At 39.6% G+C, this 21193-nt stretch overlaps 1 protein-coding gene across 3 annotated transcripts in view; it reads left to right on the forward strand.

The window, feature by feature from the left end:
- The window catches only part of WNK1 (WNK lysine deficient protein kinase 1), a 105832-nt gene that overhangs the window by 51335 nt on the left and 33304 nt on the right, over positions 1-21193 (forward strand). For all 3 annotated transcript variants that reach the window (XM_031044929.2, XM_031044930.2, XM_031044931.2), the window contains exons 5-9: positions 8552-8640; positions 10082-10301; positions 10517-10853; positions 11967-12154; positions 20668-20739. In XM_031044929.2, the coding sequence (XP_030900789.2) occupies positions 8552-8640; positions 10082-10301; positions 10517-10853; positions 11967-12154; positions 20668-20739 (906 nt within the window). The remainder of the gene's footprint in view (positions 1-8551; positions 8641-10081; positions 10302-10516; positions 10854-11966; positions 12155-20667; positions 20740-21193) is intronic.

The following is a 21193-nucleotide window of genomic DNA, read 5'->3' on the forward strand; positions in this document are numbered from 1 at the left end:
AATGGTAGCTCAATAAAGCAGAGACTGTAACATAAATTGATTTTTTTTAAAAAGTATTTTCCATATTGAAAATAAAAGACAGCTTTAATATTGCATCACTGTGGCATTTCTAAATGTTTATCACTGAAATGTGTATCTAGGCATGTCTGGTTTTTTTTTCATTTGCTGTTTTGAAAGCCATTTCCAAGCTGATGTCCTAGTAAAGGAAAGGGATGTTCAGCTAGCTCAGGATGTTCACCACTGCATGTTCTTGTTTGGATGATAAAGGGAGGCATCCCTGTTCCGAAGTGTGAGGGTAGAGAGCTGTGTATGGTAGATTAAACTGATCTTTCCTTCATGCTCTTGTGCAAGAATAAAAACTGAAAAGTCAGTGCTCAGTCCGCTTGTCCAGTCAGACTTACTGCTGTTTCAGAAGAATTTCTATCTTCATACTGTGTGTTTCTAAACAAGGCCCTTTTCATTATTACATGCACCAGTATCCTTATTGTTTGCCAGACGCACACTAAGGAACTGGGTCCTACCTTGTAGTTATAAAGCTTCCTGTTCTAGGACTGAAGTAATTTCTTCAAGTCATTAGAATTACTGCAGTTACAGTAGGTACTGTACTTAACTAAAACCATCTGCTTAACTAGTCATAAGAGCTTCAGATTCTTAGGACTTTAGAAATAGGTTAATGTTTTTATTTACTTGGAGAAGTACAGTGGCTAAAGTAACCACCTAAAATGCCTTGTGTGCTGGGCTAGATAATTAGTCAATGGGGTAGTCGTTAAGGTATGGTGTATATTCAGCAGTAGTGCATAGCACAAGTTTCAATATTACCAGCAAATGCAGTGTTCTTTTTACTTGAGAGTGCTGGAGAGCATCTCAGTGATTTCTAGGAAGAGTTACGGCTAGTTTGTGTTCAAGCTTAACTGTGTGGAAACAAGAGAACTGCAGCCTACTATATTGCTTTTGTAAGGCTTTTAATGCTGTAAATTTTCTGGCTTTGAGTGAAAATACAGTCATGATACTGTCAGAGAAGTTGGGTAAGCAGCTAGTGGCAGTTTCTTATGGTTCCTGGCCTTGAAGTTCAGTTGTAGAATACAGATGTGGAGGTGATAGTAAGCAGGAATGGCTAGTCAAATGAGGACTCTATTTTGTACTTGTCACCAAAGATTATCACATACAAATGACTAGGTGCTTCTCCTAAGTACCTCATAAACTTCAGGAACAAGCAGTTAGTATCAATCAAATACATATATACTTTGAGTGTATAGTAACTTTAATAATGTATGTTTGTGGAGTTTTCACTGTTGTGACTAGCCTCTTGTGTTTTATTAATGCCTCAGAAAATGTTTTGAGAGTAGGTGGTAAATTGAGGAGGAAAAGTTTCTGAATTGTGACAAGTCAGCAAGTGGGCCTGTATAAATACTACAGCATCTCTATTCTCTTCACAATGTGTTTGTGAAATCTAGGCAGACATGGTTATCTGTTGCAAGTTATGAAGACAGCTGGTCTGGAGAAATTGAAGAATCATGGGATTTAGATTACGTATACACCAGCATCGCAAAGGGTGAAGACCAACTGGTTAAGCTATTTCAGTGACATAGAGCTCTCAAATAGCCAAGAGATGAATTTTGATCTGGATGATGGTATATCAGTCAAGTTAAAAAGGTATTGGGTTCAAAATATGCAGTTATTGACTGTGATGAGAACTAGGCCTCTCCTAGTCTAAATAGGGCCCCATGAACTAACTCTAGCTCACTGGAGGCTTTCAACTGCTTCTACTGCTTGTATTGCAGTAATGCTGTTTATTCTGTTAGGATAGTGATCTGGTTCAGAGCTTATTCTGCAGGATTTACAGATTTAATTCTTGCAGAATTACCAATTGTCCAGAATTAATTGCTACGAAAACTGAAATCAGATAAGCTAAACTTTCAGTTCTGTTATATGTGTTGCATTTTTTCAAATCTTTTTCCCTGCAGTCTCAACTATTCTAGCTTGTTTTTAACAAGACTAATAAAATCCATCTGCAGGCAACCCGTAACACTTTTGAACTGAGTAATTCTTAAGCTAAAGTCTTCCTTTTCAGAATAGGTATTTGACTGGACTGAAATGAGAATTATCAAAGAGTTAGAGGTGTACCCTCTATGAAATAAGGAAATAACTAAATCTGAAAGATTGATTCTAGAACAGAAAGCAGGATTAAGATGAAGGATTAGAGATGGAAATGGTAGTGAAATGGTTAAACATGTAGGTCTTGAGGACTGGGTGAATAACTAATAGCAGGTGGTGGAATTTAGAAGATCATGGGGTAAACCAATTTAACTGCTATATATTCCGTTGCCTGGGGGCTTCTTTGGGACTATGGGGAAGGAGGTAGGATCATTGGCTTCTTTTCCACTGGAATCATATGCTCTGTCTAAATTCCTGGAATTAATGGGTTGTGGCAGCCTGGGACTGGCTCAAACTAGCATGGTAGCAACCTAGGAAAAAGAAAATATAGACTTTAATTACTTTGTTTGTGTGACTTGACTTTGCTACTGATTCTATTAGCCTCTGGACTGCAATGTTAGAACATTTTGTTTGAGAAGATTAATCAGCTACAGCAGAATTCCATTTAAGCTCTGCAGTTACAGCACCTTTGAAAAGAGCCAAGTGAGAATTGTGGTTAGACTGGGACAGGTAGACGCTGTGCTTGTTAAAAGCTGAAGCACTTAATGTTCTTTGCAGGTCATGCAGTGTACCCCAGAAAAGTGTGGCCTTAATTAAGTGTGCAAAATATGTGACTTCTATTCCACTGAAGTAGCTTTTCTTGACTGCAATTTGTCTGTTTCGTTTGAGTGTGACTGTAACAACAAAAAAATCACAAGCGATGGCAAGCAAAATTCCAACAAACTTTATTCATGATACCAGTAAGCACTGTTAAAAATTGGAATGATAATCAACAGTTATTTGATTATTTTGGGATTTTTTTGGGGGTGGGGTGGAGGGTGTTATAAAATACCTAGCTAAGCATCTGGAAGACCAGCCAACATAGCAGGATCTTTAATGATCCCATTTCCATTGGCCCCTTTAAAATTCCACAGCAGGTGGCAGAGAGGATTTCTAACCTGTCCAGTAGAGGATCCAAAAGTGTTGCTTTTTTAACACTGATGTCGTATAGTATAACAACAGTGGTATAATTGTGGTATACTTGAGGAGCTAAGTGTGCTATTCTGGGGTGAAAAATGATCTTGATAACTTGAAATTGAATTTTATCACAGTTTATTATCACTAGTTGGTCAAAATTCATTTGCTCACTTCACACTTTGCAATGGTGTACATGATCTTTCTTAGTGTTGCTTCCTTATGCCCTTCCAAACAAAATCCAAAAGCCCTGAAGCATTGCAAAGCTTATTTTTGTAGTAAACAAGTTTTATGATGGCTCTTTGAAACTAGATATCAAGGGGCATAAAAAAATATGTTAGACTTCAGGTTTAGGTTTGGAGTCTAGCAGGAGGTATTAGAAAGTACAGGTCTGTGGATTGTTTGTGTGCATGTGGCATAAAAAAAGCAACAATGCGGCTCTTAACTTTGTCCAGCCACTTGAAAATCACCTTTAAATCCCTATTTCCTTACATTAAGCACCCAGTAAAAGGAAACCAGGTGATGTTTCCAATGGTAGCAGAATGTGATTGTCAGGAAGGAGGGAGGTGGAATTTATTATATTATCCTAGTGTTAACTTGTGTTTTGTTAGGATTAAATTGTCGTCAGCTACATGTGTACTTTCTTAGCTCTATGGAAAGAAGGGGAGAAACAGAAGTTGCCTTCATCCCCCTGTACAAAGCTAGTGCCAGCAACGTTGGCAGGGAACACCACTGACTGACCTGTTGTTCCCCTCTGTTTACAAGTGTATTTCTGCTACAGCAAGAGTGAACTGGTGATGATCCTTCATGCAGCCTTAAACTGCTGCAGAAAACATGGGTGGAGAATAGGCAGAGCAGGGGGCGGGACATGCAGGAAGTAAAGGAGCCCTGCGTTGCCCCTTCTTCCTCCTTTGTACAGCTAGCTGGGCAGGCAGAAAAGGACACTTACTTCTTGCTTATATTGATTCTTTCTATTCAGTATTTGAGTGGTAAAAGCAAATACTAAGCTCAGATCTCTGCAGCCTCATGTACTGGACTTGGAAAAGTACAAGAGGTGTCAAACAGATAACAATGCTTCCTTCTAGCTTAGATGTCTGCTTTCCTTCTGCTGTGCGTTAAGTCCACAGCCTAGTAGGTTCCCATCGGAAACTAGCACCTAACTCACTCTTTGGTGTGTGTGTCTCTCTTTTCCTGATGGATTTTACAAGAAGAGAGATTTGTCCCATATTTTTAATTGTTAATTCCCACTGTTGTTGTTCTCACAAGGATTGCACTAAAGAGGTAAGTAAGAATTTCAGCTCTGTAAAGTGTGTGTAGCCACAGGGAAGGACTTTAGGGGTCAGTCAGAATTCTTGACATCTGCTGAACTGCTTTACTTATGCACTGCTTGGGTCTTTGGCTTTTAAACTTGACTATACTTTAGTCCCTGTAATTTTTGAAATGTAGGCTAAAATCCTGACCATCAAGGCTGTAATACTGCTTTTGCTGTTTTCCACCTGTGGTGGTGTTCAGAATGAATGATTTTTATAAATGTAGGATTGCTGAGATTATGTAACACTTCCTCTGTCTCAGTTTTGGTTTGGTGTAAAAGTTAAGCAGCACTGACTGCACCTTCTTTCATGAAGTAATTTATATTTTCAGTATCTCTTACATCATTAGAATGAGGTGCTAAACCACTGACACAGCAATCTGGTGAACTAACTAATGCAAAATACTCAATCTTTCTAGGCAAAAATAATGAAGAGTTCTGAGTAGCTTATATTTGGGTGTTTAAAGTATCTTGAAAATCTAGTTTTTTTAGGAGTACCTAACTTGCATTTAATGGATCAAACCCCCATATGAATATGAAAATTGGAACGTACTTTTTTCACCTCATTAAAATCTGATAAAATGACAAACTGCCACATCTAAGATAAATGAAACATGAAATATTTTCTTGAGCTTAATATGAAGATTGCAAGACAGGTATTTAGTTTTGCATCATTTGATCTTTGTGCTACCTGCATGTATGCCCTTATTTTAGAGTTGCTCTCAAAATGTTAGTGTTTCGTAGGTTTTATTTGAAGTTGGAATTACTTTCAAAAGAAGCAGTCCTGCCCTTATTAGTTATTGCACTATCACTTTTCCTTCTGTGAGGCTGAGAGCTAGCTCAACAGTGTAAGGAAACATACTGGGGAGCTTCAGCTCACTGGAAATTGCTGCAGGCTTTTTGGGTTGGATTTGTTTCAAGTCTGATAAACACAGAGATCTGGTTCGTTTTGCACCTCTATAAATGTGTATGCTGGTAAAAAGGAGGAAATGACACAGGTGTGGGAATGGGAGATGGAGAAAAGGAGGCTGTTGCTTACAACAGCATCACTGCTTCATGCTATTTTAGATGGTAGCTTGAGAACATGTTGACGACTTTTCATGTTATACCTACCTCCATTTTTTTTTTCCCTGCAAGAGGTCTTCTTTTTATTTCTTGAGCAAACTCAGAAAAAATGCTAGTGGGATTGGGGTGTTCTTATTAAACTGTCACTGGGGAATAGGATTAGTAGATTCAAAGATTTGAGTTCTGATTCTTCTCTAAGGAGTTCGGGGACCAGGTGAGACCTGCACAAATGTGACCATTTAGCTGTAAGAATGTTGAAAACTTGGAAATACCAAATGGCTTAGCACATGCTTGAGTGCCTTTGGGTTCAGAAACTAGTAAAGGTATGCTTGGTTGCATAGCTCATGTGTTTTTAAGGACACATCAAGGTTATGTGAATTGCAGGGCATGGTCTGTGATTGGCTTCTCTGTGATGGCAGCTCTGAGTAGAAAAGGGTTCACAGTTTATTGATCTTTATCATTCCTAGTATCCTTTGTCTTGTTTTGTAGAATAGTGTGACACTTTCCCTAGTGCTTGGAGGAGGAAACAAAAAAGCAATTTTAAAAGTTGATGGTACTTAAGTCCCCTGAACTTCAGGGGCACTTGGCCAGCACTTGTAGACTAGGCTTAGGCAACCCTTCTCACGGGCTGTGGAACAAACTGAGAAATAGGTAGCTGTTTTAACACAGAATCCTCAGTTGGTTTTAGGCCATTGTGTGAAGTTCTCCCAGATTTTCTGAGCAGCAGTTAGGAATAAAGAAACTATGCTGGAGGAGGCTGGTGGGAGTGTCTCTTTGAACTCCTAGTTTGGAATTCACAAAGTGGGTTATTGTAAAATGGCCCTCTTGTAAGGACTTGAAGATTGTAGTATTTCTTTCAGAATGGAGAAATACAGGATAGCAGACTAAATCACTGATTTTAAAATCCATTCTTAGCCTTTGTACAAGCACAGAGTACTTGGTGAAAGAGTTAACAAGGTAACTCATGTTCTGGCTTTATGTTAATCTTTTGCTGTACAGTTGTCTTCATTTAGGTTTTAGATTTTCTGAAATAAGATTGTCACAGATGTGACAACTTCCTTCTGCTGCCACAGTGTAAATGAATGTACATGCAGACTGCTGCTCTGTGTGGGGCTCAAACTATTTAAGAGACCTAGATGAGTTAAGCGTAGCAAATTTAGATACAAATATATACAGTATGCAGCTGAATAATTGTTGCATAAGTTATATATGTATATGCATGTGCATATAGGAGAGCATTTAATTATGTATAGAAACGTCAGTCTCTACATATGAGCCTGAACTCCTGGGACCATTTTAAGCTTAATCATAATTAAAAGTGGGTGTCTCTGACAAGTCTGCTATGTGAGCAAAACCACACATGAACAGATGCTTGATGTCAGTGGTCAACACTAAAACTAGTTTTATAAATCTCTGCTGTGTCCTACTAGGAAGCTGGGGAATTGTGATATGACCTGGTTACAGTCTTGTAATAACTTACCCATTCCAAACTTTGGTCTGGTGCCTTATCAGCTGAGGCACTGATCTCCAGAAGTCTCAGTGTTCAGTGAAGCTTTGAAAAGCATTAAGCCAGTGTTCACTGATAGACCATGTTTCGAGGCTTAATCTAGTCACAGTATCCTCTTCTGTGAATTTCAATTGTTAAAATTCCTTAAGAGCAAATTAGAGAGCAAAGAAACAGATAATCAGAATGTTGTTGTAACAGAAAGTTTTTATCAAGTGAAAAACTGTGTCTTTCTATAGTGTTTGTTTTTTTTTCCTTTTAATAACTTCAGATATCACGCCTTTGTAAAACACTGACAAATAGCATTGTTGTCCACTGAAAGACTGGACTCTTGTGCTTCTCCCAGTCTTCTGTTTGCATCTGTTAAAGTTGATGTTGACTGTGACCTTTCCTGGGAGAGTGTGGTAGAGAATATTTTAGGTAGTGAATATATGAACTCAATATACTGCCATGTTTGACCAAGGTGGGGGAAAAATATCGAAGTGTAGATGGAAATTATTAGAATTTATTAAGTCTTCATGTTCAGTTAAATGAAAGTCTGTAGTTGCAAAAGGTCTGGTTCAGAGACTCAAACCTTTCCATTTCAAGACTTGTTTCCTGCTGACAATAGAGGAAGGAAAAATGGTCATGTCTTGATGTCCCTATTTGGTGGACAGCAGTACTGTTTAGAGTATTGGTAGAAGCACTTTCTGGTTAGGACATAAATTATGATGCTTTTACTACTACTGCGTTTATTTCTGTACTTCAGACACTACAATTTTCACTTTTTTGTGTAGTTACGATTTACCAGTGACACAAGGTCAGACATATCAAGTGTATGATTTCAGTATTATTTGGCTTGAAAACAGTGGCTCTTCATATAACAATTTGAACAGGATGTCTTCATCTTACATTCTGCTGTCTTAGAGGTGTGAAGCTGAATTGAGTAAAATTGAGTGCCAAATTTTGTTGTTATGGACAATTCCCCCCAAGATAAAGCTTCTGGCCATGGTAAAGTGATGAAACTTGGCTGTCTGCCTGCAGTGTTTTGCAGAATTCCCAGATGGTCGTATCTCATGGCCTGTTTGCTGTACTGATTTGAGTAGATGATTTTACTTAAATGTTTGGTTTGCTCTCCCCCAGAGGTTATAATACGTGTTGTAGAAGGGGTTGGAATGTGCCCTTATGGAAGGGCTTTTGTAAAAGTCTGTATGGCTAAGCTCATTTTCCTGAACTTACAACAGAAGGGATGCAGGATTGTGGTTTGGGTAGAGTCGGTTGTCTCAGGAGAGCTAAGATACAGAAGTCTTTAATTTCTTTTTAATTTCTGTTTTCTATTATGAGAACCAAGAACCTAGCTGCCAGGGCCTTCTGTTAGGGAAGTGTAGCTGAGAAAATGGGATGGGAGAGCATTTGCAAAAACCACTAACAGGCAGGTGAACAGTAAGGTTGGGATCAGATTTCTCTATAAATTGTGCTAGTGGGGAATTCAGGCCAGTTACCTGTTGACTAAAAATAGTTGGTCTGTAAGCACAATTAAAAGTAGAATCAAGCAGGACTTCAGTTTTCTCTGTTGGATATTCCAGGGTGTCAAGCCAGCCAGCTTTGATAAAGTAGCAATCCCTGAAGTGAAGGAGATTATCGAGGGATGCATTCGGCAAAACAAAGGTGAAAGGTAAGTACTTTATTTACTGAAAGAGGTATTACTGCTGCGTCTTTTATCAGTGATGATACCAGATCCAGTTACTTCCTGTGGTTATGTCTGTTCTGATGAAAGTTGGAAAGCCAGTATTACTTCTGCAGCTTCTATTATTTGGTAGATTCTTATTCAATTATTGTTATAGAGAATTAACAGTCTCAAGAACATTACAAATGCTATAGTAGCCATCCATGTCAGCTTATTCAGAAATTCTTCTGCTATTATTAAAACTTTGACCTAGACAGTAAAACAGCGGAGGGCAGTTCTTCTGCATTCCCAGGTATTTGGATTGTTACTCTGTAATCCTTTATTTTTACTTTCCCTTTGATTTTGTTAGCATTTTATGGCTGATTATTTTGTATTTTTCAAATTCCTGCTGCTGATATTCATCCTCACTTTCTGCAAAGTGACTTCTACTTGAAGTGGTTAACTTACACCCTTACAGGAAATCTGTAACTGCTTTTGATGGCTTATTTGTGGGGTTTGTTTTGTTTTCTGCTTTTACACAGCTGTTGCTTACTGAATGTCTGATTTAAGAGTGTTTCAGCCTTCTGCCCTCCCCTAGCCCCACTATTCTGTTCAGAGCTTGTTTTATCAGTTCATGGGTGTTTATTCAGCTCTTCCTATTAATTCCTGGAGTTTTACATCTGATGGCATTGCTGTGTATTTTTAATTTGTTCTTTTTCTTAAACAATTTTTTTCCCATTTCAGCTTAATTTTGTGGCTGTGCATTACTTATTTCTTACCATTTAGTTTAAATTATTAACTTTTAGGCTACTGTGCATATATGAACGTAGGTCTTTTGTACTTTCAGGACAAAGATGAAGTGGTTTGAAATAGTATAAAATACGAAAGGAATCATGTGATGCTTGTTTAGTGCTTAATTTACTCCATAAGGGTTTTGATAAGATCTTGAAATAGACTAAAATACATACCTGGGTTACTGTAGTAATTTGGGGACTAAGAGTTGTGTGTTGGATCTTAATACTAGAGTCACAGAATCACAGAATGGTTCGGGTTTGAAAAAGGACCTTAAGATCATCCAGTTCCATGGGCAGGGACACCTCCCGCTAAACCGTTGCCCAGGGCTCTCTCCCGCCCAGCCGATTCACTAAAACCAAACTGTTTAAGGTTTTTTAAGTTTTAGTTAATATATATCCTATTCAGTTGGCTTAAAACTGTTGGTACTTCTGTTGAACAGTGTGTGATTTATTCTTCGTGTACATCTTTGTGTACATCGATACTTTGTTTCTCCATCATGCTTTTAAATAGAAATTTGAATGACGGTCTGTCAAGTAATTCATGGGAGAAGCATGAAATGTAGATAATAAGTTCAGATCACCAGGCAAGGATATTCCTTAGCGTTTTATGATAACTAATAACTGTGTGCTTTCTACATTCTTTCCCAATGTGCTAGGTATGCTATTAAGGACCTTTTGAATCATGCTTTCTTCCAAGAAGAGACTGGAGTACGGGTAGAACTAGCAGAGGAAGATGATGGAGAAAAAATTGCCATCAAACTCTGGCTGCGAATTGAAGACATAAAAAAACTCAAGGGCAAATACAAAGATAATGAGGCAATAGAGTTTTCCTTTGACTTGGAGAGAGATGTCCCAGAGGATGTGGCACAGGAAATGGTAAGTGTTGGTGGTCTTATTGGAAGTACTGGTGTTCTCTGACAGTGAAATGCAGTCTGTCAGTCTCTGCATTTGCTATTGTTACCATCTAGAAATAAAATGGCTGCAGAAGTTTGTGAATGAGTAGTTAGTGCCAGAGAGTGGTAGCTTATACTGCAGCACCACAACAGTGGCTGTCGATGACAGTCTGAATTCTGTGAATATATCCTCTTCAGGTGGAATCTGGCTATGTCTGTGAAGGGGATCACAAGACGATGGCAAAAGCTATCAAGGACAGGGTATCTTTGATTAAACGAAAGCGAGAGCAGCGTCAGTTGGTGCGAGAAGAACAGGAGAAGAAGCTTCAGGAGGAAGGTAGTCAGAAGCAGCAGCTGGAGCAACAGCAACCATCAAGTGCTTCCCATGCAGGGTCAAAGCATACCTTATCTGTCACTGGTACTACTCCTGTCCCCACTACTTCAGCATCAGTTTCTACACAAGTGGAGCCTGAAGAGCCAGAAGCTGACCAACACCAACAACTGCAGTTCCAGCAACCCAGTATATCTGTTCTTTGTAAGTGTGTCAGTTGGTTTATTTAGGAACTTTTGCACTTACACAGTTCCCCTCCTTAGAGTTTTAAGCTTTTGGTGGGTATAGCAGTAAATATCTTGAGGTGCTGCTGTCTGCCATTGCTGTCTGCTGAAGAACATTAGCCCACTAAAAAGCACGGCAAAATAAGATGAATTCCTGTGCCTTAGCTGAACTAAGCCTTGGCAGAATTCACAGTACAGTGTGTTAGCAAAAAAAATCATTTTTGTTTCCTTTCAAGTTAATACACTAAAAAAACTGGGGCATCTGAAGCAGGAATATATGTCGTCATTTTTGCTGTCCTCCTGTAGTTACAGCATATTCTGGCCCTGCAGAAGGCTGTATAGGCTTGCACCAGTGCAGTGAGAGCTATTAGAAACACTTACTTGAAACATTGTTAACTTATGTTTAAAGTGGAAATGAAGTTAATGTACAAGCAGTTCAGCTCAGAACTTGCTTTCCACAAAAAGTTTTATTTTCTCTTTTACATACTACCTATGAAAAGTTGAATTGGCACTCATAACTTTACCCCTTCAGCCATCCCAGCATTTGAACTGGTATTTGAATAATGACAGTAGATGAGAATTTGCCTATTAGAATGGTGAGTTTAGAAAGCAAAATACTATCTGCTCTTGAGGTAATAGGGATTTTAAGTTCACTACTATGCCTTCGTCAGGTGCATCTGCCCGCCAGCACAACACACCTATGTGTCTGTAAAATGAAATTAAAATAATAATAACCACCCCCAGCTTCCCCCCCCCCCAAGATCATTAATAACAATGTGGAACTTAAGTTTCTATTTCTAATCTAGCCTTTTATAGGAAGCATAGTTTACTATTAAATATCTTCCCAAAGAACTCCTGAAACTACTGATACTTTCAGAGGCTAGAGGAAGGCATATTGGGAAGGAATTACTGTACTGAGGAAGACAAATATAATTTTTAATCAGCTTAACTATTGCAAGAGGTAAAATGCTGATACGGTCCACATGACATGGCAGAAACATCAATCTCATACTTAATTGATCATAATATCTTTAGAGTTGTGAATCCAGACTGCAGCTCTTGAAATACAGAATTTTATCTTTAACTTCTGCAGCTGATGGGACAGTTGACAGTGGCCAGGGGTCATCTGTTTATACCGAATCATGTGTGAGCAGTCAACAGACTGTGTCGTATGGCTCCCAGCATGACCAGTCAATCTCAACAGCTGCAGCCCAGGGATACACAGCTCCAGTTGGCCAAGTGCAGTCACAACAGCATGGAGGATATCAGCCACCTGCAGTGGTAAGCAAGAACTTACAGTATTGCAAATGCATGGAAGTACTTGATTTTGTATTTCTCATGAAAGGTGAGAGAGAACTCTGCCAGGCAGTCTTCCATGTATATTTTGTTTTGCATGTGATGCAAATTCTGTATAGGAGTAGCTAAGGGACTTTTTGCAAGGTGACTGAGTCTAGGGGAGGTGAAAGTGCAAGGGCATGTTTGTTTTTAAAGCTTTTATTTAATCTTAGGGGCACTAAAGCAGAATGGTGGGTTAGATTTTTTTTATGGATGAAAGTAACATCCTCCAGACCAGACTCTGTCATGAAAGTAAGCATTTGATCTCACTTGGGAAGGTGGTGTGGTGTATGTGTATATGAAGTTGCCAGGGATCAAGTTTTTGGTTTGATTTTTAAGAAGGGATTAGAATAATTTGAGCTACTGTATAAGTATGAAAATGCTGTGTATGTTCTGTGAGGCTTTGATTACAGATTCTGCAGGTAAGATTTTTAACTGTTATAGAATGCTGCATGTGAGAACTCCAGACTGAAAAGACCCTGCACCCTTGTTCCCAGTTTTATTTCTAGCTTGTGTTGATTTGCTCATCAGTTGCCATGTGTATTCCTTTTCCCTGGAAAGACTGCACTGGGCACAAATACTTTTCCTACTATGTTCATTTGTGTTGCCCTTTTATTTTGGTATGTGTTTTTCCTTGGTATGTTTTTAGATCTGAGTATGAGAGGTATGCAGAAATCTATTCTAACTCTGGAGTAGAAGTTCTGCTGATGTTATGTTGTTGTCAGTGGTTCCTTCATCACTTGTTTTTTACACAAGTAAAAATCTAAGCCTGAGGCAGAGTCATTATGGTATAATGTAGTCATACCATAAGAGAAAAGATGAGACACTTAAGACTGAGGGTCCTCACTTTTTTTTTTCCTTGGTGGACGTGATTTTAGGCTTTATTACAGGATCGTTGGTGTTCCTAGCATTTTGGAGAACATGCTGGTTTCACTCACAAGCAAAGCATCTCAAACTTTTTCAAAGGCACTTAACCTGAAGCGTGTGGTACTGCTAGTCCTTGATCGAATGAGTTTTTAATTCCTCTGAATAAGCTCTTGTTCTGAGTAAGCCATATTTTGATGTGGGTATGTATAGGACCAGAAGCCATTCATCTTGGGACAGCTTGCTTCCAGGTTGAAAGACCATAATCTTTTGAGAGTGTATGACAGACTTAGTCAAGCTTAGTTCACTGCTCAAATGTGCTCATGGTCTATGATGACACCAGTGGTACCATGGAGTAAAGCACTACAGGAACTACAAACAGTTTGTTGAGAGGACAGAATGACAAAGCAAAAGGATACTGACAACTGGCAAAATGGCCTTAAAAAGAAAAAGAATGCAGTTCAATCAGGACAAGCACAAGGTTGGTTTTAAACAGGAATAATCAGCTAGACAAGTAAAGGACGAGCAACAGCTGACTAGGCAGCATTTCTACAAGGACAAAAAATGAAGTCAGACTGCACTGGACCACAAGATGGACATGGTCAAAAACATCATGTTGTTGTGGAAAAGTCAAACGTCATGTTATATGAAGTAGTTCTGCTTTTGCCCATTTGTAAGTCTGCCTTAGACACCCTTCTTGAACAAATTTGAGGGTGAATTACAGAATTCAGAAGAGGGTGACAAAAAAACACCACCAGAAATGCAGAAAACGTGGGTCATGTGGGAAGACTGAAATAGTTAAGCAAAGCCTATAAAAGATGAGATTGAGGAGATAGGAAAAAAAAAAACCCACCTTCCCAAGCAATAATTCCATGTTGCAATTTAGGCTTATTATGTCTTATTCTATCTGACAACAGTGTTAGATAGCCTCCTTCTATTCTACAGCCTTTATGGTTTTCTAACTAGCAAGGACAATTATGTACTACAGTCTCCATCACTGGAGATGTTTCTGAACAGTTTAGATAAATTAGAATCAGGGATAGCATATAAAACTAGTCCTGCCTTGGAACAGATTAAGTGTATGGGTAAATACTTATTTAACTCTTTTAGCTTCCTTGTGCCTCTCTCACAAAGTTTTGAGTTGTCTAGCAAGATTTCTTGCAACCAAATAGACCTCTGCTGAATATCTTGAGGCTTTTCTTCCCCTGGCGGTCTGAATTTGATTGCAGTTATGTTAAGAAATTGTGGATTATGTCCACAAAAGGCATATACTATTAGAGAAGGAAAACTTGCAGTTGAAGACTGCTTCTTTAAAACAACATCTTTCTATGCACTTAAAAAAACCACAACAGAACACACCACACCGAAAAAGCAATAGCAAAAATAAAACCCCCGAACCCCACTCCAAAACCTAATTGTGATTCTTCCAATTTGGTTGGATTTTGACCTATGGCCTTCTGGATCATGGCAAGATTACAAAATCCTGATGCTTTTATTGGCCCAGTGTCTGGAAAATGCTTGTCTAAGACTAATTTTACTGAATTTTCCACACATTAAACCAACTTTTTTCCACAACTCATGTTGTAGAATGTGTACTGTTTAAGTTTTTGTGGTAATGCTTCATTTAATGTAGAGCCAGCTGCATGCAGTTAGTCCACTTAACACAGGCAGGGAGGTGCCCAAGCAGAGAGGCTGGGTGAGGTGATCTCTGTAAACACACATCCATTCACTAAACTAAGAATGTATGTTTGAAAGCTCATCAGTATCTGTTTAGGGGAGTTTTTTATTTGTCAGGCTACCAGATGCTGTGAGTACATACAGTATGGGCTGCATCAGTGGCCCTAGAACAAATACTCCCTTATGTCTATTCTGCCTTCCACATGCTTCTTGTTAGGGTGTTAGGGAACTTCCCACACTGTTCAGTAATCTAAGGCAAGCTTGGGTCCTCAGAGGTGCACATAGTGTGTTCCCAGTGTGTGTTGGCACTCATTCAGCATTTTCATATCTTCTTGCACACGTATTAGTCAGTATTGGGCCTCTCATTGTGTGTCTGCATTTCTTTTCTACCTCATTGTAGTTTTTGCTGGTTTTGTTACTCATTTTTATTTTGAAGTATCAATTCTTAACTTTTGTTTTCCTTCTTTAGCCTCAACGTGGTCGTAGCATGTCAGTTTGTGTCCCCCACCTTCCTGCTCTTCCCTCTATGTCCTGCATCCCTCTCAGTGCTCCTTGCACCCCACCACCAGCGCTGTCTGCACCTCTTTCTCCTTTCTACCTTCGGACTGTCCCTGAAGAAACCTTTGCAGAAAAGCTTTCTAAAGCCTTGGAAAGTGTCCTGCCCATGCACTCTGCCTCTCCACGCAAGCATCGACGCTCCAGCCTGCCCTCCCTCTCTGTCAGTCCTGTATGTGTTACCATTTGCCTCCTGGCACAGTAAGATAAGTTATCATTAAATACATCCTGGCCTTTGGGCACTTTTAAAATGAGAAAATAAAGAGTTGACTCCTAATTCCTTATAGTGTGCTGCTGCAGTGTTGATTACTTTTTTTTCTGGGAAGCAGTACACTTAAACATACCAGTGGCTGACCATTTTTTTTTGCTAAGATAATATAAATGTAAATTACCCAGTTGTACCACAGAAGTGAAGGAAGGCTTAAGATGGAAGACAAACTTGTTATTTTCCGACTTCTAAGCAAGCATTGAATGTTAACCAAGCTCCACACAAAAAAACCCTACCTTTTGAAGCTTAGTTGCTGTGGCTGCTTATTCTTACAAGTTTTGGCTAGCTGTGCTAGTGATACTAGAAATTCAAAGTTTTGAGGTTTTTTTCTGTAAATTTTGATTGGAAATGCCACTTCAGCTGCTTCTTCTACCGGAAGAAGCTATAGTTTCATGTTTCTCATAGTCACATGCAAGGTAGTTTGCAATGCAAGAGACGGTCTCTTCAGTTTTGGGCTTTGATTTACGCCAAATAAACTCCGAGAAACTTTTCTCTGTAAGTGAAGTAAGTGGAACCAGTTTTTAGAATGTAGGAGTTCTTTATCCTGTAGGACCTTCTTGCTGATGTTGGCCAATATGGAAATTTGCTGCTGCTTTTCCGGAAAAAGGGGGCTGGGGAGAAAGAGAACAATATGGAAACAATAAATTGAAAAAGTCATAAATGCCATCTGCCTGAAAGATGCTACTCACTCTTGCAAATTACCCTTTTTTCCCTTAAGCGTAGATAGTATATTGTCTCTCAGCATACAGTAGGCAGAGATGAAAAAATATGCAATTACTAAATTGTTTTGTGTTCTTATATAGAACTCTCTTCTGTGAAATTTTCCTTTGCAAATCTTAAAAGAGCCTCATCTGAAGTAGTATATCAGATAGAGTGGAATTGCAGAGGACTCTGCTGTTACTAGACCTGTGAATGTTTCTTGTCTAGGCAAGAGTTAGGTTTGTTTTAGTCAGTGCTCTGTGTGAAAAGGTATGATCAAAGGGATTGAAAGAGGTGATCAGCTTTGGCAGAATCCAGAAGTGCTGCTGTTTTAATACAATACCAATGTAGCAGTAACTTCAGGGATTTGATTTGATTTCAGGCACTGATCACAATAGATAACCTGTGACTATAATCCTCATCTCTTTATCAGAAGCAAAACTGTTTTCTTTTTGTGGATTACTGGAATTGGACTGGAAAAGCAGCTCTAACACAAGCAAATATTTCCATTTGTAGCTATGCCTGCCATGGATGTATTTAATGGATATTTATGACTCACCTGAATTTCCTAACTATTGTATGTTTTTGACCATGAATTGAGTAGTCATTCTATAAAGTTACTTCACAGAACTGCCTAGTGAACTGTGCATGTTGATGTGCTTTCACTTTTAATGTATGAATGACTTGTCTTGTTCATGTCGATACAGCCTCAGCATCCGCGTGGGGGAACACCAACGTTCCCAGATTCACAGATATTTTTCCCAACCGTTCACGAACGGCCGGTGTCTTTCTCGCCACCACCTGTCTGCCCGCCGAAGGTGGCAGTTGCTCAGCGGCGCAAGAGCACTTCATTTTTGGAAGCCCAAACTTGCCACTTCCAGCCATTGCTGAAGACTGGCCAGAGTTTAGTTCCACCTGGTGGTAGTCCCACTAATTGGACACCAGAGGCATTCGTTATGCTGGGCACAGCAGCCCAGAGAGTCGCTGGAGAGCCTCTGCATGTGCAAGTTAATCCTGTGTTTGAGCCAGCTCCTGTCCACAGTGACTATAGATCTGGACCAACACCTCCAGAGGATGCTCACTACACAATGCATCCAGAAGCTGTGTATTTGGTGGGCATGCACTATCCATCACAGGTATCGGAGCAGTATGATCAAGTAGTTTATAACTCTCATGTGACTGAACAACATTTGAAGCAGGTCTCTGAGTCAAACCATGGGCAGGGTGGTCCTCCACAAAGCTCTGTGTTCGACTTTCAATCGGGGCAAACATACCTGGCAAGACATGTTCAGAACCTGAGGCTGGATTCTGGGATGGGTCCCCTTTCTCCATTATCCAGTGTTTCAGCTCCTCTGAGTGCAGATCCTGCTCAGATGACATTCCACCAGGTATTTGTTCCGCACTCTGCCCCAGCTGTGCTCTCTCACAGTGGTGATGGAAGAGCAAGCTGTGTCTTTGAGTTCCATGTGCACACACCGACTTCTGCTTCAGCAGAAGGGGCAGTTGTACCCCAGCGGGTCTACAGAAGTCGCCGGGGCTCTATGGAGACCAGTCAAGAGGAATCCACACAAGGCGTAGGGTCGCACAGTCGGCTTCAGCCTGTGACAGAGGAGCAGTGTAACTATCTTGGTCCTGAGTTAGCAGGTTCCAGAGTGGGCTCTGCCAGGCGGAGCTGGCCGGAAGGAAGCCCAGAATACTCCAGTGATTCCTCACAGCTGACTTCCTCTGACACTGGCGATTTCCAGTCTCCTCCCCCTACAGGGGGGTCATCTTCTGCTTTTGGTTCAGACTACTCATTGCCCATTGTTCAGCTGCCTCAGAAGGTATTGCAAGAGTCGCAGCTCTTCATCTGCTTCCCCCAGGGAGCCTCAACTCAGCAGGCCTTGTCCACCTCGCTTTCATCAGGACCACCTGCACTCTATCCTCAGGTTACAGGAGCAAACCCTTCCAGAATTTCTTTGCTTTTTATAAGTCATACCTTCCATTTAAAAGGGAACTTTTCTCTTAGACTTGTTTCATGTGGTTCTAAGTATTAGCATTCATGGTGGGGGTGTTTTTCCACTGAGTCAGTAGTACAGTAGGATCTCTAACTTACTGGGTTGCAATGAAATAATGAAGCATCAGCCAGCAACCGCTTGGTCTGTGTTCAGCTTCAGCTGAAATATTGGTAGGGCTTTTGTGTTAAGGGTAACAAATGGTCAGTGTTCCTCCTGGGACGAGCTGTTCTTTTGGCAAGAGATAGCTGGAGTACCAGATTGGTTTTCAGACAATGTTTTCGATGAAACGTATCATCTCCACAGTTTGAATCAGCAGTGATAGTAATACTTACTTTGTATTTTTGTTGCTGCTCCTTGGCCATTTAATGTGAATGTGTTATTTGAAGTTGAACTTTTGTATGAATAATGTTTTGTTGGACAACAAGAAGATTAATTTGGTGAGTGTCCAAAATGCAAGAGTATTTTTTTAGGCTTGGGGGGAGAAAGTGGGAGGAGAAGAATGGAAGGAGCTATGGTATGTATGTATACACAGATTTAGAAATGCATGTGCAGGATCATTATAGAAAGTAAATAAGCTGGGTAGCAAATCAGTGGCACGAACAACTGTTGCTAATAGGTATGGCTTCCTTACAAGCCTAGAATATGATGTCCTAAAAAGGAAAGTTTGATGCCTGAAGCTTAGTTTGGAGGTACATATTTTATTGGTGTACATGATATTTGCACTTGCAATAGTCAGCAATGCATTTGTATACTGTGACCTTGCGGTGTATGTGTATATACATTGTGTCTGCACTTGTAGTCTGAAACTTCTCATAAGGTAATTTTTTTTTTGTGAAAAGAGAGTTTACTTTAAGTAGACTTCTCTCTTACTCCTGTTCTTGGAATTAGGGTCTTTCTGACATTTTAGTTACTGGAGTATCAGCAACTGGGTTTTATATGAAGAAACTGAAGGAGAACCTTTTTGCTTTTTGTGGTAAGATCAAGAGCTAAGTATATAAGGTTTTCTGTATGGGATAACAAAGGTGTTTCATTAAAGCTGAAACAGCTTTAATCACTACTCTAACAGCAGTTTTGGAGCTGTAGGAGAACTAGGGGAGTGAGGCTGCTACGCAAGAAGTTCAAAAACTATGTGAGGATTGTTTCTTCAAAACCCACCTTTGTTAAACTTCAGGAAGTGAATTATGAGGGATGTAAAATACATCTGGAAAACACAATAAGGGATTGTTATTATTTTACAGAATTTAAATTCCGGGATCTCTTACTTAGTTCATTAAAAGGTCAGAATTTGAAGCAGAAACTGAATCAATGTGAGCAGATGTTACAGCAGTGGGATATCACACATGTTTAGATCCTAGCCCATAAGTGCCTTGAGCTTCTAAAATGGCAAGGAAAGAAATGGTTCTTTTGGCAGTGTGCTTTCCCTAAGTTCCATAATTAAAAAAAGTACCTAATTTTAATAAGCTTGTTCCTAATAAGCTTCTGCAAGCTGAATTATTACAGCATTAAGGAGTTTTAGCAGATATTTCTGGTATGATACATGTGCACCATTTAAGTTTCTTACCAAGGCAGTTCACCAAAGTGGTGCACGTGCAGGCAGCTCATCTGGAGGTCTTTGTCTATTCTTCTCCCAGGAGCTGATAAAGAAATGTAATTGTCAAAAGAATAATAATGAAAATCCTGGGATCTGCTCAAAAAAGTGTCAGCCACAAAAATAATAATGAAAATCCATTCAATTTTCCTCTCTATCTTCCACATTCTTTTGTATGCCACTCATACGTTTTTTTTGTCGCTTATTTGAACATTGTCTTAGCTAGAATATGAACCCCTGTGTTCTTCAGTATCCACTTCTTAGTAGCCTTTGATTGGTAGTGAGTCTGGAAATGATTTCTGACTTGTATTTTGACATGCCTCTCAAAGGGAGCTCATGACATGTTCTGTACTGAGTACTTTGTTATCGATCTAGAATTCTGCATATCTTTGGTTTGATTTTTTTCTTTTTTCAACAGACAGTTGTATTTCATTCGAGCTTCTTTTTATACCCCCATCTGTGTTTAGAACACATGTAAAGGTAAAGCATAATGCTTCTGTTTCCAGTTATCATACTAAAGGCATCCTGTTTTTAAAGTATCATCAGTGGAAGAAGCTAGTAGGCTGATCTCTCTCATGTTTAGGGGCATATGACTTTCTGCGCTGGTTGTTTTTGAAGACTTAAAATGAAGTTTGCTACTTTTCAGATTGTTCTGCTTTGGTCTGATTGTAGTGGAATTCGGCCAGAAGGACCACTTGTCCAAAATAGCGTCTAAATACCAACCAGATCATTCCAGGTGGAAATAATTTTAACTGCCTGCTGCAGAAACTATAGGGGTATTTTAAGCTGATTCTGTCTTTTTCTCCTCCAGACACAGGTGCAAGGCCAGCCAGCCTCAAGCACTGCATCTGTGCCATCCCAGCCTACCCAACACACTCAGCAGGTAAGATCATGGTTCCTGAACTAAAATACTTTCAGTATAGGATTTTGATGACTCTTTAAGAGCAGCTGACTACCTCTGCCCCTGCTTCTGCCCAAATTTCTGCATAAAAGCAAAATAATCCTCTGGTTCTCACCTAGTCTAATGTGCTGTGAGATTAACTTAATTGACTTTATGAAATTTGTTCTTTAAGTCATGTTAATCCTTGTTTTCATATGTCTGTTTTCCCCAACTTCCACCTGTGCTTGAAGTGATGGTCCCATTCCAAGGGAGACACATCAGGATTTGCAAGTTAGACTGTCTAGACAGACTTCATTCTCATGATTTCTTCTAGTAGGAAATACTATCTTTGGAACATCCTCTTCTCTTAACTGCTTCTTCTTCCTTATAGAATCTTCATTCTTGTTTTCACAGGTGAAATAATTCTGTTGCAAGATTTGGTGCTGATGGAGTTGTA

This window comes from Melopsittacus undulatus, chromosome 5 (assembly GCF_012275295.1).
Source record: "Melopsittacus undulatus isolate bMelUnd1 chromosome 5, bMelUnd1.mat.Z, whole genome shotgun sequence".
NCBI lineage: Eukaryota > Metazoa > Chordata > Aves > Psittaciformes > Psittaculidae > Melopsittacus > Melopsittacus undulatus.